The sequence below is a fragment of the Protopterus annectens genome, chromosome 1.part1 (genome assembly GCF_019279795.1).
Source record: "Protopterus annectens isolate FY-2018-M chromosome 1.part1, PAN1.0, whole genome shotgun sequence".
Taxonomy (NCBI): domain Eukaryota; kingdom Metazoa; phylum Chordata; order Ceratodontiformes; family Protopteridae; genus Protopterus; species Protopterus annectens.
The window spans coordinates 1,444,692,146-1,444,711,482 of NC_056726.1; the positions used below are offsets into that span (position 1 = coordinate 1,444,692,146).

General features: G+C 39.9%; 1 protein-coding gene across 2 annotated transcripts in view; it reads right to left on the bottom strand.

The window, feature by feature from the left end:
• The window catches only part of LOC122810855 (urea transporter 2-like), a 1,084,839-nt gene that overhangs the window by 968,941 nt on the left and 96,561 nt on the right, over positions 1-19,337 (bottom strand). For both annotated transcript variants that reach the window (XM_044082408.1, XM_044082415.1), the window contains exons 2-3: positions 4,626-4,709; positions 3,822-3,905 (exon numbers count right to left, since the gene is read on the bottom strand). In XM_044082408.1, the coding sequence (XP_043938343.1) occupies positions 3,822-3,905; positions 4,626-4,709 (168 nt within the window). The remainder of the gene's footprint in view (positions 1-3,821; positions 3,906-4,625; positions 4,710-19,337) is intronic.

The window sequence follows — 19,337 nt, forward strand, 5'->3', positions numbered from 1 at the left end:
CACAAATCTTTTCAAGTCCAATAGTTAAAAACACACATCTTCCTTTTCAAGTACTGATTATCTATAAGTGTATGCATCTCTATAGTGCCTTTTTTAGGCAAGGTTCATTTGACAAATTCACCACTGTAACAAGTACAAGCAAGCAAAATCTGAGGGTAATGCTACTTAATGCTAGAAGTCTAAACCTCAAAATGCACTCACTCAAGGCACTCCTTAAAATGGAGAACATCGACATCTGTGCAGTGACAGAGATCTGGTTCAAGACTCCAGAGAGCACCCCTGCATTACCAGGCTATAATTCATACCACACCTTTCGGCCACCTAACCTGGACCAAAACACTAAAGGCGGAGGAGTGTCCATATTCATTAAGGATACCCAAACCTCCAGGCTAGTTGCTCAGCATAATGCGTCTGAGATTATCCAAGTGCAACTAACTGTAGCTTGCTACAGATCCCCCACCATGACCCAGGATTCCCACTCCTCATTTCTTGATACACTAGAAAATATTAGGGTACAACCTAACACCCATATAATGGGCGAATTCAACTACCCCACCATTAAATGGGAAAACTACTCATGTACCAACTCTTGTGCTCAATGATTTCTGGAATTCATAAATTCCAACACCTTGGATCAACTTATCCACATCCCCACCAGGGGTAGCAATATTCTAGACTGGTCATTACCAACATGGGCAACCGGTGTTCCACACCAGAGGTCAACAAGCTAATCACCCTAGACATCCACATCCCACCCCCACCCCCATCCCCCATTAGGGAAACCACCATAAAAAATTTCTCCAAAGGCAACTTCACGCTTCTTAAGACAGAAGTGGCAAACTTCATGCCACCCATGCTGATGGATAATAGAGGTACGACTGCCGAATCCTATACAAATGCACTTTATAAGCACTTACACTAGTGCATGGATCATGCAATCCCTAACAGAACCAAGATGCTAGCCTCCAAAAAGAGGAAGCAAATCTGGTGGACCCTTGCCATAAACAAACTCTACAACAGAAGAAAGAAACTGTTGCAAGAAAGAGTAAAATCACATGATTGGAGGAACTCCATGGTTAGCCTCAGTAAGATGCTGAGATCCCTCATAAAATACTCCAAAGCTATTTATGAAAACAAAATCGCCACTGATTCTAAAGACAACCACAAAGTATGCTATAGCTATGTCAAGAATCTCAATGACAAGACTCATATCTGCTCTGAGTTACGGCACAATAGCACTAAATATACAGAACCAACTGATATTCCTAACATCCTGGCAGATAGGTTCAATGCTAACTTTACCCCTCTCTCATCCCCTAAATGGCCCATCTCTATACAGGAAGAATGCAAAGTTCCTGTAATCATAGCTGTACAGGTAAAAAACACACTCTTCAAAGCCATTAACACAGCATCCGTGGGACCTGGCAACATCCCAGGCTGTGTTCTACACAAACTACAGAACGAACAGGCATCCCACCTAAGTACCATGTTCAATCATATCCTCACCTCAGGCTTTGTGCCCACTGAATGGCACACAGATACGGTTATCCCACTCCACAAAGGGGGAGCTACCACGGACCCCGGGAACTACCACCCAATTAGCCTGACGAGCCTGGTCTGCAAGGCTATGGAACTTATAAACAATGACACTGGTAATCTCCAAACTCTGGACCCTACCCAGTTCGGGTTTGTAAAAGGCAGATCATGTCTCCTAAACCTGATAGACTTCTTTGAAGCAGTCACCAAAGCCGTAGATGAGGGTAAGGTGGTTCACACAGCCTATCTAGATCTTGCCAAGGCTTTCAACACAATCCCCCACTCTGGAATTATAGATAAACTCACTAAACTAGGTATAAATCCCTATGTCACAAGATGGGTTGCCAACTGGCTCACTGAGAGAACCCACACTGTGAAAGTAGCAGACTCTAAATCCAACCAGTGACAAGTGGAGTACCACAGGATTCAGTCCTTGGTCCACTCCTGTTTGGTATCTACTTCTTTGAAGTACAGGTTAACACAGAAGGTCTTTGGCTAACAAAGTTTGCAGATGACTGTAAACTAGGAGCCATAATTAAAACTTCTAACAATGTGGACATCCTACAAAAGGGCCTCACTGAGACAGATGCTTGGTGTCAAAGCCATGGCCTCAAGCTCAATGCCAAAAAGTGCATTGCCATCCCCTTTGGTAAAAACTCTGTACCCATGAACTACCACATAGGCGGTAGTCTACTTAACACCAATAGTGTGATAAGAGACCTTGGGACACAGGTGGACAGTAGTCTCTCCTTTGATAATCACATTGCCACAGTAGTCAGGAAATCCTTCTATATGGCACACCTCATCACAAAAGGTTTCTTATCCAGGAAAAAAAAGGTCACTGTTCCCCTCTACTCATCACTCATTAGACCCATTATAGAGTACAATGCCCCTTTTGGTATGTACCTCACAAGACATCTACAACAACTGGAAAGGCTGCAGAAATACCTCACAAAGAGGATTACCGGCCTCAAACAGATGCCCTATGCAGACCATCTCAAAAAACTCCAGCTTTACTCTGTCACATATCACCTACTCAGAGGCGATTTCTGCCTAACATACAAAGCTATGTCAAACCCAGAGCTATTGGACATGCTCCACTTAAAGAAATCCCAATTCCTCTGAGCTACATGCTCTAGGGACCTAAACCTTGTCACCACAATAAACAGAACATGCTGGAGGGATATATTCCTGTCCCAGAGAATTCCCATACTCTGGAACAAACTACCTATCTATGTCAAACAAAGCTCCTCATTAGCACTCTTCAAGAAAAATCTTGATGACTGGATGGGAGATAGGAAATTCACCCCGGGGATCACGTCTGTGGCTCTGCTTGACAGGGGCACAGGAAAATAATTTTCTTGGGTGGCAAAAGCCAATGTACCATTTGGCTAGGCTTATATAGACCCTAGTGCCAATAGCCTAGTACCTGGTTATGAACCTATGAACCTATGAGTGGTACAGAAGATAGACACAGCATTCTATTTTCCTCTTTGCCTTGAAAACTCTTCAGGGAGTGGTGGCTGTCTAAGGGTCAGTCTAGGAGTCTGTTATGACTTGTATGAGACTGAGTGAGTGAAGATATGGAAATAAACATTTATTCTTACTGTGTTTTCAACATGTCATATTTTTAACATTCAACTGCTTCGCAATGAACTTTTGCTTACTCTGCAGCTCTGTTTTCAGCAAGTATACTTTTTAGTCATTTAACTGCTTCAAAGGGTCTTTGCTTGGCCTACAGTGGCAGATGATTGTACATAGGCTCATCTGTGTTGGTGTTTGCTGAAATGGCACTTCATTACTGGCATATTTCTTTTACCACAGTCAGCAATAAAATAACTGCTTCGCTGGACTAATGCAGTGAATGCATATTCAAGTTGCCTTATTAAGGCAGCTGAGTGTAGTGTAAAATATGCATTCATAAATCTCTGTATGCCTTCTGCCTGTATAAGCAGAGCACACCCCATTTTGCAGCATTGCTGATTTACTTCCAGCAAAAGCAAAACACAGTGCCAAATAAATCACCTCTCATCACATCCCTTTATGTTTTTAAGCAGTACTGGTCCATTTCTCAAATTCAGGTAACCAATGTGACAATTTAAATACAACTAAAACCTTAACCCACACCCATCACATGCATACGTAGCAATTAATTTCCTTTTGTGACTTTGATTATAGATTATCCTATTATAGCATTATACTCATTTCTGCTACAGTATATTTAATCAAAATGCTTAAATGCTTCATCTCATAAACATAATCTGAATTAAAACTAGATTGATTACCTCAGTAGATTGTTCAGGATGTCTGAATGCAAGATCAGAAATATGCTCTGTGGGGTGATATTCTGGCACAGAAGTCTCAGTGTTCTGTAAAGCAAGAGATGTAATTGAACACACACATTGTATTAACATTACTATTACAAAGATATAACTCCATGAGTTTATAGCTGGGTAAATATATCAAGCAACTAGAAGATTTCATAGGTTCTTGACCAAGAAGATCAGTGGAAAATAACCCTAAACTATCAGGATAGATCAGAAGCAGTTTCCCATTATTAAGTTTTGTATGCTGTCCGGGGGGGGGGGGGGTAATCTATGCCTTGCTTTCCATACCATGAGGTATCTGATTGATCCTGCATTTCTTGCATGTCCACAAATCAAATAGCCGCACAAATACCAGAATCAGGGATCTAAATATACACCAGTAGATAAATAAACTACTGGAGAAATGGTCCATCATTCACCTCCCCTACTTGTGGAACAAACTCCTTCTGCAAATTAAGCAGTGTGATTCATTATCTTCCTTCAAATAAGATTTGGCTGACTGAATGGGCTGTCACAAATTCACCTTAGGCTTAATTGGCTTAGCTCAGCTCGAGAGAGCGGGTATGGTCTAAGGGTGTGTACTGGCGCGGTATAAATGGTAACGATACTGAGTTGTCGTGCATCTCTTATGATCCTACAACCTTTATGACAAATCAGAGGCTCATACCATTTTAACTATACAAGGTATTTTTAAATAACTGTTTTATCACAATGATTGAATGTTTCATGTTGTGTGGACATAAACTGCAGTAGTTTCATTACCTCAGACAGTTGTTTAGCAATTCTGCATGCAGGATCAGAGGTTTCCTCTGTGGGCTGATGTTCTGACCCAGAATCCTCAGTATTCTGTAAGACAAGAAATGTGACTGAGCAAATTCATTATATCAGTACTTGTGTTACTAAGACATAACTCAGTGAGCTTATAACTTTTATGACAAACAGCTACTCATATCATTTCACCCACACAAGATAGAGTTTAACAATTCTGCTCGTATGGGGGCAGCTCACTGTTGCAATAGTTAGCATTACTGCCTCACAGAACTTAGTTCCCCAGTTCAGTTAAAGGTTCTCATGCTTGCTGTGGAAAGTCTGTTTGTCCTCTTTGTGTTTGTATGGCTTTGTACTAGATTTTCTGAGTTCTTCTCACATGACAAAACATAATCTACACAATTGGCAAATCTTCAACTTGTCAGTAAGTGTGTATTCAGCATAGGCTAATAGTTTCATAGGCTGTTACTAGACTAGCAACAACTAGGACCCTTGCAAGCCTAGCTGCATACCCCAAACCATTTGGGTCCTAAGTATCATGGTCATCTGTGGGGGGGCATGTTAGTACAGAAGTAACTAAGGAATTGTAGGGGAGGTGTTACTTAGGATAATGGTTTTCTTATGGACAGCCTCTCTCCATAAGGAATATGGGCTCCAGAATGGGGGTAAATCTATGATTTCCCTTCCAGTTATCAAGGTTTCAGTTGAATTGGGTCAGGCATATGAGTGAGTTCAAGATTACCTTACAAGGTTTCATCCATTGTTTGCTGGGAGAGCAAACAGCTCCCCCATGACTCTGAACTAGATCAAGCAGGTTATAGAAGAGTTAGGGGTACTCATTTATGCTGCTAAAGAAAAAAAAACTCCATATAATAATCAATGCAAAGAAAACATTTCTAGATAACTGTAGAACAGTGTGTGCACTGTGCCTTTATGAAGCATTTCAAGTGAGTGCACGTGCATATAAAGGCAGAGCACATACAGGCAGCAGTGCCATTTTTAGAGAACAGCCAGAGTGTTAGCAAGCATGAATGCAGTAGTCAGTCTGTATATATGTTTATCTAAGTTTATGTTACTAAGTCTCAATCCTAATGTGTTTGTATATAATAAAGCTGTTTGAACTGAACCCACAACTGTTCGTATGTTTTATCCTGACAGGACAAGTGACATGGAGTCAGAAGTGGCAAGTCTAAAGGACATTTCGCCAGAATGGGATCAAAAGTGAAACTTCTTCATGTTATGAGGTGCAGAGTTAAAGGTAGAGGTACACTGAGCAGGTTGGGTTATCCAGTGCTCAAAAGATAGAAAATGGTTGGAAACAAATTTCAGGTAATTGAAAAAACTTGCATAAATGAATTGTTTCGTAAAGAAAATGATACCAAGCATTCATAGAGTACAAAACACATTATTAATCAAATAAAAAACACAAAACACATTACTGATTAACTTCAGAATTACAATATTTGACAAAATTATTTGAAATAGTTATGAGAGCATTCAGAATTGCTCTGATTTGCATACCAAGCATGTTAAAAGTAAAAGGAGCACAAGAAAAGTATAACAAATGTTAAAAGTTAAATGAGCATAAAGAGAATGATAAAAGGGCAAACTGAGCATGAAAAAGCAAAATGACTGTATTTTTTAGTAAATGATCATTTTTTTGATGTCAGCTACTATGTCACATTGACTAAAGCTATTCAAAGCATAACTAGAGTTGTTTGAAGTATTTCAGAGTGTGCAAAATGTTTGCAGTGTGTGCTTTATTACAGCACAGTTACTTAGAAGAATTTATTGGGTGCAAAGTACAATTATTTCATAAAGTGCAGTCATTTCAAAGTGTTTCTTACACAGTACAGAGCTATTTCTCAATGTGCAGTCATTTTGAGCAGTTGCTTGTGCTGTGTACAGTTATTTCGTAAATTACAGTCATTTTGAGAAGTTTCTTGTGCAGTGTATAGTTATTTTGTATAGTACAATAATTTCAAGAAGTTTTTTTCTGCTGTGAACAGTTCATTTGCAAAGTGCAGTCATTTTGAAGTGTTTCTTACACTGATAAGGGTGGTTTCATAAACTACAGTGATTTCAAGTGTTCTTGTGCTACAGAGACTTATTTCACAAAGTGCAGTTATTTAAAGAGTCTGTTGTGCTAGTGAGCATAATTACACGTTTCTGGCATACATTTCTGAGATATGTGTGTGTGTGTATGCTCGTTTATAATCCCAATGGTCTTTATTATTGTTTGTTAGCATGGCAGAGGCGTTTCACAGGCCCAGTCCACTTGTGTTTGATCATAATATTGCAGAGAATTGGAGAGTATTTGAGCAGGAATGCAATATTTTCATACAAGTAGCTTTATCTGATAAAGATGCACATATGAGAGCATTTATTCTGCTTAATCTGGAAGGGTTAGAGGCCATTGAAAGAGAGCGTTCATTTGTGTATGCAATAGCAGTATATGCAGGCGAGAGGGAAACCGGTATATTGTTGTACAAGCAGAATCAAGGGAGGACTCTGAGTGCTTGTAATGTAAATTTAAAGAAATGTGTAACCCCCAAATGAATGTTACATTGGAGAAGCACTGATTTTGTACAAGAGACCAAAAGCTAGGAGAAACCTTTGCAGCTTACATTACTGACTTGAGAAACAAAGCTAAAACATGCAGATTTGGTGATTTGAAAGACAAGCTGATAAAGGATAGGCTTGTGTGTGGTGTTAATAATGCTGCAGTGAGAAAGATTTTGCTACAAGACAGTGATTTAACATTGAGCAAAGCCATAGAGATTTGTCAAATATACGAGCTTACAGAAAGGCACACAAATATGCTTGTAAGTGATAAGAGCATGATTTCAGCAACCTCTAGAGCAAATGTAGACAGCATGGCTAACAGAAACAGGCCTAAGCACATGGCAGCTGCAGCCCTGCAGGCTTTCCAGGGAGAACCCATAACTTTCCAGTAAGTTCTAAGACTAGTCCAGTAAAATGAACATACTCAGTGCAGCACAAGGGTGAGTCAGTCTAATTGTTAACTGTTGTAATTGTGATACCAAGCATGAGCCCAAAAGAGAGAAGTGCTTAGCATTTCGTTAGCAATGTCACAAGTGTAAAAAATGGGACCACTTTCAAAAGCTTTGTAGATCAAGCAAGCCTCATTCATTTATTAAGAAAAGTCACTCAAATACACAAGTTGATCGAAAACTGCAACTCTACTTTCTATGTAGATGGTATATCAGTGGTTGATGAAAATGTTACTGCAGTAGATTTGTTGGCAAAAAACAAAGTGTTTTGTACTGTCCTGATTATTGGTAAAGCCACAGAGCTCAAAGTGGACACTGGTTCAAAGTGCAATGTCATGTCAGCAGAAACATTTGCTAGGTTGAGAGCTGGTGAACAACTTATTTTGGCCAACTGTGCAAAACGTGCTGCTTATGCAGGTGAAGAGATTCAAACCAAAGTTCAGTAGTCCTTTCATGCTCTTCAGCTGGGAACAGTTACAGCTTGCAATTTTATGTAGCCAGAATACCTGTGCAGTTACTATTAGGTCTCAGAGACAGTTTAAGAATGAAAGTGCTTTCTTTTACCAGAGAAGTCCATCATGTAAGCACATGTCCTAGTTCCATTTTCACCTATGCTATTTTCACAGAGTATGCTGATATTTTCGAAGACAAGCTAGGTAAACTTCCAGTTGTGTACTCCATGAAATTGGATCCAGAGGTAAGCCCAGTGGACAGACAACCAAGAAGAGTTCTGATAGCTATGCAGGACAAAGTCCAGTTAGATAAAATGGTGCAGCAAGGTGTGATTTGTCCAGTTACAGAACCAACTGAATGGGTGTCTTCCATGGTAGTTGCTCATAAGAACAGCTCAGATGAAATCAGAATATGTATTGACCAAAGAGACTTAAACAAAGCATTGAAGAGGCCTCACCACCCTATGTGTATAGTCGAGGAACTTGTTACCCTCATGCCAAATGCCACTGATTTTTCAGTCTTAGATGCACAGAGTTCATTTTGGCAAGTAATGCTTGATTGCAAATCTTCACTACTGACTACATTCAGTATACCATTTGGTAGATATAGATTTCTCAGAATGCCTTTGGAATAAATTCTGCAAGTGAAGGCTTTCAGTGCACAATGGAGCAAGTTTTTCAAGGCTATCCCTGTGCTATAATAGTAGATGATTTACTAGTTGGAGGCTATGGTGAAGCAGAGCATGACAGAAACCTCAGGAAAGTTCTGGAAAGAGCACATGAAGTGAATTAAAAGCTCAATTCTCTGAAATTAAAACTAAAGTAAACTCAGGCTACCAGACATTACTTATGTAGGTCATTTATTTACCAATTCAGGCTTAAGACTAGATCCTTCCAAACAAATAGCCAGCTCCAGAAAATGTCCAAGCCTTATAGCGTTTTCTTGGTGTGGTTAATTATTTGGGCAAGTTTATATCAGACTTCAGTGAATTATCAGCACCTTTAACAGAGCTGACAGACAAAATGTTACCTGGTCATGTTTGGAACAACATCAAAAAGCATTTGATGACCTGAAACAGAAGATTGCCAGTCCGCCTATGATGAGATACTATGATATCCACAAACCAGTAATTCACTATGATATCCACAAACCAGTAATTCTTTTCTGTGATGCTTCAAAGTTCAGTCTTGGTGCAGTTATTCTTCAAGAGGGTAGACCAGTATCCTATATGTGTAGAACTCTAACCCAAACTGAGATGCAGTATGCTCAGATTTAGAAGGAACTTTTGGCAATTGTGCTCACATGTTTGAAGTTCCATGATTATATTTATGGATGAGCAATCCAGACAAAAATTGACCATCAACCTCTAGTCACTATTTTAAAAAAGCCTATGCATACAGCTCCAGCAAGACTACATAGAATGATGCTCAGATTACAAAAGTACAACTTCAAAAAGGTCTATACCAAAGGCAAACTTCTTTGTTTGGTTGACACCTTATCCAGATCACCCAGAAATACCACAGAAATGCTTGATTCAGAGAATGTTGAATTCAATGTCATGAAAGTGCATCATTTTTCTACCACTAGACTTGATGAGCTAAAAGATCATACAGAGACTGATCCAGTTTTGCAAAAGCTGAACCACTTCATCAGTATTGGATGGTCGTCAAAGCAATCTTGTGTACCAACATAAGTGCAACCTTATTTTCCTTAAAGAGATGAGATGTTGATCAAAGATGGCATCACTTTCAAAGGTTCTAAAGTTGTCATTCCAACTTCCTTAGAGCATGAGTACATCCAGATTTTACATTGTAGCCACCCAGGTTCCGAAGCTACCAAAAGAAGGGCGAGAGGACTCGTATTTTGACCTTCTCTATCAAAAAGTAGTGATAAAGTACTTTCATCTTGTTCAGTATGCAATATTACTAATCCACATTTACAAAAAGAACCACTTCAGCTAAATCAGATTCCTGAACTACCTTGGTCAACAGTAGCTTCTGAAATATTTGAGTGGAACAGTCAATATTACTTAGTGATGGTACACTCTTATTCTAACTGGTTTGAGATTGATCTGCTGCCTAACCTAACATCCAGTACTGTTATTACTAAGTTGAAACATCATTTATCAGTCCATGGTAGTCCACACAAAGTTATTTCTGACAACAGTGCCCAGTTTGCCAGTCAGCTATTTCAGAAATTTCAAAAGAGTGGGACTTTATCCTTGTCACCAGTAGTCCTGAGTACCCACAGTCAAACGGCCTAGCTGAACATGCAGTATGTAATGCAAGGCAATTACTGGAGAGGTCAAAGCATGACAACACCAATGTTTTCTTGACTTTGCTTAATCTCAAAAATATACGCAGTGACGATTTACTAGACTCACCTGCTCAGAGACTTCTGTCTAGGCAAACCAGAATAACCTTGCCTATCGGTTCAAGTTTGTTGCTGCCTAATGCTAAAAACACCAGAACAATCAAAGTCCCACTATTCAAGAAGTATTCGTTCCAGATGTCAAGCCATTCCAGAAGTCAAGCATTCTCGAGTGTGCTCCTTGATCTGTTTAAAACTTTCATTTAGTGGCTACAGCTAGGAACTGTACATTTTCCCACCCACCCTCCCCCTAGTGTTGTGTGTTCTTATACTTGGTGGCTTTGCAGTTGCCCACCCATACTGTATATTTGATCTGTGACACTCCTCCCAGTCTAGTGTCATTAGTTCACTCAATCTAATAGAGAACATTTGTGAAGGCCAACCCACTCAGATTCTTAACATTGAATTAACTTCTGTTCCAGCTTTCTCCATTTCCACTTTACTGGGAAAAAGAATTCTAAGCTTGCTTCCCCCCTTTCCTGTGGCAGGTCAGATATGGATTTGCTGTGTCCAGGACTGTTTGTGAGCTCCTAAGTCCCCCCCCCCCCACTTAACTGGGGTTAAACTATTCCTGGCGCCATAAAGTCTATTCTTCAAAATTTCCCTTGCAACTAGCCAGCTTTTTAGTTTTAGCACTCATCTGTTTCTTTGATCTCAGCACTTGTTCAGAACTCATTGTAAGTATTAAATAAGTTACAAATTACTACAGCACTCAACTTTGCTCACTTGTCAAGAGGAAAATTGTTTTTAGTACTTAAAAAATAAGCACCTATTCAGGCATGTCTAAAGGTCAGCTCCCGGTGTTTTCTCCTGTCTACCTGATGAATCTGAGCATCTTGGGACAATGCAGCAATGACCTCATGTACACAGACAACCCTCTCCTCCTACCACCCAACACTACAACCTGTGAGAGATGCACTTATATAGCCAAACTGGAAGCAAAGCTGTTTTCACCAAAGACTGGCCTAGACAGTCAAGAGGAGAAGGTAAACACTTGCACCGCACCACACTCATCACATAGTCCCTCAAAACCTACACCACCAAAACACACACACAAAAGCACAAAACACACACCTACATTCATGGAGGCTCTCAGTACAAATCTGCCCAAACAACAGAGACCTCCAAAGCAGAAATGCAAGCAACACCCATCCCCCAACACAATCCAAATGACACATAGCCCACATAGTCAGTCCGCCACTCAACTACAGCCCATAAGGCATAACGTACCCAACACTCTAGTCATAGGTGACTCTATAGTCAGGCACACTGATGTTCCACTCACCAGGCTAAACAAGGAAAAAGTTACTGTCAGCTGCCTGTCAGGTGCCTGGATCCAACACATAATGCACGCACTCAGGTCACTCCACAATAAGTACAAATATGACTCTGGCATTGTCCATGTTGGTGTGAATGACCTGAGACATACCTCCCTGGACTACATGAAAAGAGACATGGAGGAGCTCTCCGATCTTGTAGCCAGGCCGGTATGACCCTAGCCCTGAGTAGCATCCTGCCATCACCCAGAATGACACCACAGTACAAGGGCAAAATGATTGACTTTAACAACTGGCTAAGCTTCTGGTGTCATTCTAAGGGAATCCAGTATCTGTCTGCCTGGGATGACATGATCGACAGACCACGCTGCTTTGCCAGAGATGGCCTGCACCTGTCGCCCTTGGGATTCCGGATACTGGCAAAGGCTCTTGCCACCCCTATAGTGCCTTTTTTAGACAAGGTTCAAATGACAAATTCACCACCGTAACAGCTACAAGCAAGCAAAATCTGAGGGTAATGTTACTCAATGCTAGAAGGCTAAACCTCAAAATGCACTCACTAGAGCACTCCTTAAAATGGAAAACATTGACATCTGTGCAGTGACAGAGACCTGGTTCAAAGCTCCAGAGAGCACCCCTGCATTACCAGGCTATAATTCATACCACACCTTTCGGCCATCAAACCCGGACCGAAACACTAAAGGTGGAGGCGTGTCCATATTCATTAAGGATATCCACACCTCCAAGCTAGTTGCTCAGCATAATGCATCCCAAGATTATCCAAGTTCAACTAACTCTGGGCAAATCCGCAATCCACATTGTACCTTGCTACAGACCCCCCACCATGCACCAGGATTCCCACTCTTCTTTTCTTGATACACTGGAAAATATTAAGGTACATCCCAACACTCTAATAATGGGCGATTTCAACTACCCTACCATTAACTGGGAAAACTACTCATGTACCAACTCTTTTGCTCAACGTTTTCTGGAAATCATCAATTCCAATGGTTTGGATCAACTTATCCACACCTCCACCAGGGGCAGCAATATCCTAAACCTGGTCATCATCAACATGGATGACCGGTGTTCCACACCAGAGGTCAGCTCATCATTGGTCAGATCCGACCATAAGCTAATCACCCTAGACAGCCACATTCCGCCCCCACCCCACATTAGGAAAACAACCGTAAAAATTTTCTCCAAAGCCAAATTCACGCTTCTTAAGACATAAGTGGCAAACTTCACAACACCCATGCAGATGGACAACACAGGTACGACTGCTGAATCCTACACAAATGCACTTTATAAGCACTTACATGAGTGCATAGATCGTGCTATCCCTAACAGCACCAAGATGCTGTCCTTCAAAAAATGGAAGCCAATCTGGTGGTCTTCTGCCATAAACAAACTCTACAACAGAAGAAAGAAACTGTTGCAAAAAAGAGTAAAATCCCATGATTGGAGGAACTCCCTGGTCAGCCTCAGTAAGAAGCTGAGATCCCTCATAAAATCCTCCAAAGCTAGTTATGAAAACAAAATTGCCACTGATTCTAAAGACAACCACAAAGCATTCTATAGCTATGTCAAAAATCTCAATGGCAACACTCAGATCTGCTCTGAGTTACAGCACAATGACACTAAATATACAGAACCAACTGATATTGCCAACATCCTGGCAGATAGGTTCAGTGCTAACTTTACCTCCCTCTCATGCCCTAAAGGGCCCATATTTATACTGGAAGAATGCAAAGTTCCTGTAATCATGGCTGCACAGGTAAAAACTTCACTCTTCAAAGCCAAGAACACAGCATCCATGAGACCTGACAACATCCCAGGCTGCCTTCTACATGAATTACAGAATGAACTGGCACCCCACCTAAGTACCATGTTCAATCATAGCCTCACCTCAGGCTTTGTGCCCATTGAATAGTGCACAGCGGCAGTTATCCCACTCCACAAAGGGGGGGCCACAACAGACCCCGGGATCTACCGCCCCATTAGCCTGACGAGCCTGGTCTGCAAGGCCATGGAACGTATCATCATGGAACTCATAAACAAAGACATTGGAGATCTCCAAACCCTGGACCCCACACAGTTTGGGTTTGTAAAAGACAGATCATGTCTCCTAAACCTGATAGACTTCTTTGAAGTAGTCACCAAAGCCATAGATGAGGGTAAGGTGGTTCACACAGCCTATCTAGATCTCGCCAAGGTGTTCAACACCATCCCCCACTCTGGAATTATAGATAAACTCACTAAACTAGGCATAAATCCCTATGTCACAAGATGGGTTGCCAACTGGCTTACTGGCAGAACCCACACCGTGAAAGTGGCAGACTCCAAAGCAGACTTCAGACCAGTAACAAGTGGAGTACCACAGAGTTCAGTCCTGGGTCCTCTTCTGTTTGGTATCTACTTCTCTGAAGTACAGGCTAACACATAAGGTCTTTGGCTAACTAAATTCGCAGATGACTGCAAACTAGGAGCCATAATTGAAACTCCTAATGATGTGGATATCCTATAAAAGGGCCTCACTGAGACAGATGCCTGCTGTCAAAGACATGGTCTCAAGCTCAATGCCAAAAAGTGCATTGTCATCCCCTTTGGTAAAAACTCTGTACCCATGAACTACCACATAGGCGGTAGTCTACTTAACACTGAAAGTGTGATAAGAGACCTTGGGACACAGGTGGACAGTAGTCTCTCCTTTGATAATCACATCGCCACAGTGGTCAGGAAATCCTTCTACGTGGCACACATCATCACAAAAGGTTTCTCATCCAGAAAAAAAGAGGTCATTGTTCCCCTCTACTCATCACTCATTAGACCCATTATAGAGTACAACGCCCCTTTTGGTATGTACCTCACAAGACATCTACAACAACTGGAAAGGCCACAAAAATACCTCACAAAGAGGATTACTGGCCTCAAACAGATGCCTTACGCAGACCATCTAAAAAAACTCCAGCTTTACTCCGTCGCATATCGCCTACTCAGAGGCGATCTCTGCCTAACATACAAAGCTATGTCAAACCCAGAGCTGTTGGACATGCTCCACGTAAAGAAATCCCAGTACCTCCGAGCTACACGCTCTAGGGACCTAAACCTTATCAACACAATAAACAGAACATGCTGGAGGGATAGATTCCTGTCCCAGAGACTTCCCATACTCTGGAACAGACTACATATCTATGTCAAACAGAGCTCCTCATTAACACTATTCAAGAAAAATCTCGATGATTGGATGGGTAATAGGAAATTCACCCCGGGGATCACTTCTGTGGTTCTGCTTGACAGAGGCACAGGAAAATAATTTTCTTGGGTGGCGAAAGCCAGGGTACCTTTTTGGCTAGGCTTGTATAGGCCCTAAGGCCAATAGCCTAGTACCTACCTGTGAACCTATGAACCTATGATAAAATGAGCAGATCTCTTTGTCCATTGAAAGAAGGATAGATAGTGAGGATGCAAATGGTGAAAGGGTTTGATCGAGTTGATCAATGGAGGTGTATGTGCTGAGCCGAGAATACAGAAGAAATTGCAGGCGTCTTCTTCTGAATCAATATTGCAGCATTGTACCCGTGATACAGACTCTAGATCTCAGAGCAACCCAGACGATGTTCCAATTGAAGGATATGTCTTAGTACCTATTCTCATTCCTCATGATGTCCTTGATGTCCCTGAAGTTAAACATTCATTAAAAACAGTCCCTGCTGCTAAACCTGATTCTAATTTTTATATCACACGATCAGGTCGTATTTCTAGACCTAGTGTAAAATACACAGCAACCTATACATGATTGTTTCATTTGTAATTAGTTCTGTATAACTGCATGCCAGTGATTATTTCTGTGTGTGACTTATTTCGCAAAGAGTGAAGATGTAGAACCGTGTGTGAACTGTGTCTTTAAGAAGTATTTCAAGTGAGTGCACGTGCACATAAAGGGAGAGCACGTTCAGGCAGCACTACCATTTTGAGAGAACAGTCAGAGTGTTCACATGCATGAATATAGTAATCAGTCTATATATAAGTTTATCTAAGTTTATGTTGCTAAGCCTCATTCCTGATGTGTTTATATATAATGAAGCTGTTTGACCTGAACCCACAACTGCTTGTCTGTTTTATCCTGACCAGAAGAGCAACAGTGACTATTTAAATACTCCCTCATCACACACAGATGAAGTACCTACTCATTTCCCATGTCAGCTCATGTTTGCTGCACTCTATAGCTGCTATATTTAAGTCCCCTGAAATATACCCTATACTTGCATGATATTTGTTGGGTTATATAGGATTTGGTTGAATCTGATGGGCTGAGGTGACATTTTGAGGTCAGAAAGTTTTTCCCCCACTTACTTTTAGTTAGTTAGTCTTAGATGCATTTTTGTTTGAATATATTATTTGTGTGATTGGTGTTATGTATTTTCTTATGGCTGGTTTGTGAATTTTTCTCTGAGGCTATGGGATTGTTTTGGGGTATATTTATGTTATCTATGTGTTTTTTTTTTTTTTTTTTTTTGCTTTGGTTGGTGATGGGCATGATGAGGTTTGGTGGAATTACTATTTTTGTGAGGCTGATGTGTGCTGCAAAAGGAGCTTCTCCCTTATGCAACCATGGAATTAGTATGCTTAAGTACTGTTGTGCAACCATAAAATAAATGTAAAAAGAAGGAACATTAGCTGAAGCATCCCATACTGGTGCTGCAGAAATGATTATTGCATTTGTTTTTTATTGGATTTATGTTTTACTTGTTTAACTTGATGTACTATTAAGGATTTTAGTGATGTATCTTAGCTGAGGCCATTTTTGCATAGAAATCAATAATCCCAACCCATACATATGATGCTGTTTTAGCTAGTAGTAATATCTACTTTACTATCCCACATGGAACCTAGTCTACAGCATGACTACCTGTTCAAGTGTGTTTCACCATTTTGCACTTTTGTCGATTAAGGGAGAGGTGCGATGATTCTGTTTTATACAAACGTGAGTAGGGACATTATCATAACCCACAACTTTGTGTGTGTCTTCAGTTGTATACATAGCGGGCAGCTCTTCTTGTAATATCATTGTAATTTGAGACATCACAAATTTAAATAGCACTGTAAGAGTATAAAATACTCCAGAAGCTAGCTCATTCCATACAGCTCCTTTCTTCCCGGCTAATCTTAGATGTGCCTTTTCATTGCTAGACCATACCATCAAACATAAACACTCCCATCCCCAGCTTAAAAAATATCAGCTGTGCCTGTCTTGTTATCCCAAGGTGAGACCATTATTAGACATTTAATTTTTCAGTTCAGCCTTTCCCTTACTTTAAATATAATTTCTAATATTTGAGTAACACCTTAATTAATTTAGTTCCTTATGAAAATTGGTGGGGGTCTCATTTTTGCCTTGTAAGATTAGTTAAGTGGAACCCACATAATTGGCTGTAGGTATTAGTTCTCCAACATTTCACATATAAGAACTCAACTAAGTTATTAAACCTCAGTCATTGTCTGACTGTGGTTTCAAGCCACTGTTTAAATTCCCTAATTATTCTGATACTGAGAAAAATAATTCATCCTAATTAGCTTCACACCAAACAATGATTTCCTACTCACAAAAAATAATTTATCAAAAGCTATGTAATGTTGAGCTCAATTTGCCAAGTATAAGCATCCATGAAATAATACCCAGTGCAGCTAACCATAGGCAATGAGGCTGACTCCTGGTATATAATAAAACTCAGCTTTAATAGATAAAATGCAGTTCAGATAGGTAAGCGTTTCATGGTGATAACACAAAACTTCATCAGACCTGTAACATTTAAAAAAAAATAAACAGATCTATATATATTCAATTATTCAGCAACTACGCCAATCATACCACTACTTTCATTAATCAATTAAGAACAATTTCAAGAAACTTTTAACCCTTACTGAATAGTATTGGGTCTCAACAAATAATATTAACATTCAAGCTTAAAATACTAGTAATGAAAATAACAAAAAAAAATAACAACAAATGTTCCTTAAAAAGCTTCTTACTTATTTCTTTTTAATTTATTTTATTTTACAGGTTGTTTACCGGGATAATCCATTGGGCCAAGAAGAGCCCATTTTCAATGTAGTCCCGGGGAGAAAAGCTCCATGAACAGCAATATAACATGAAGACAATGCATTTACATTTATGTAATACTATTGAAGAACGATGGTATTGCATAACATGATAAACATTTACGATTGCAGTGAAAATTCAGTTAAAAATTACAAACACACACACACACACACACACACAAACACACATAAAAAGGTCAATTATAATAAGAAAAATCCATTGGTGCATATTCCTGTTAGATTTGTTACAATGTGAAATAACACAGGGTAGGCATTATAGTTTTACATGAAATCTTAGCAGAGTTAAAGTAGGATGGGGGGATAAGAGGTGTTAATTGTTTAATATAAGAAGGGTGGGACAATAAGAAAAAGAAAGAGAAAAAAACAGAGCAAGAGTAGGAGTAAATGACAGAAATGAAGATGGAAGTAGTCAGAGAAGCTCAGCATGATGAAGAAAAGAGAGAAGTAAAGGAGTGTGAGAAGTGGGGAAGTGGGGAAATAAATATATTTATATACAGCAAATGAAGCTTTATACCTCAAACTACAAAAAATTCTCAAATATTACAACAATCATCTACTTAAACATCTGTTCCTTAAGATGGGCTTCATAGGTATTCTAGCATTAAGCCCACCTCGCCTATTTGCCCTTAGCCTGATAATCCATCTAGTTTCTGAGGTTTCTGTACGATTTATCAGATCACCCCCTGTCTCATTCTCTAGTACTTGTTGAAGTACCAGAAATCTAAAAGTGTGTGTGGGATTAGTGCTGGATACATGTTTGGCTAGGGCATTTGTATGGCCACCTTTCTTAATATTTAACAGATGTTCACGTATCCTAAATCTCAATTTTCTATTCGTCTTTCCTACATAGAATGACAAACAAAGATTACATATAGCCAAATAAACAACATTTGCACTGTACAATCTGCTGCAACATGAAATTTAAATTGCTGGCCTGAATTGGGGTGTTAAAGCATTTGTTTTATCAATGAACTGGCTGTGGTGGCATTTATTACAAGGAAACTTTCCTGTTTTCCCAATTATCATTCTGTTACTAAGGTCCCCCGTAGTATGACAGAACATTCTCTTTAAAGATGTTTTATTTATAAAGTGGAAATTGGGTCTGCCCCTACCAAGTCTCTTATTTTGGGGTCTTGTGGCAAAATGGGCCAGAACTTCTTAACCGTATCTGTTATTATGTTCACATTACTAGAATAATGTGTGTGCATTCGTACAAAATTGTCTCTCATTAGTCCTTTCTCTCACTGATATTCTTCCTTCACTGGATGATAAATAGTGTTTGGCAATGTCTTTCCAATTTAAGTAAGTATTTTCCAATATAGTTTTTGTGGTAGTGTCATTATACCTTCTTTCCAGAAACCTCTCCTCTAGGTAGTGCATCTCCATCTTGTATGTTTCATCTTCTGCAGTCAATCTAGAAGTCCTTAATGCCTGGCCTTTGACTACATTCCTAAAAATGTGACCTGGAT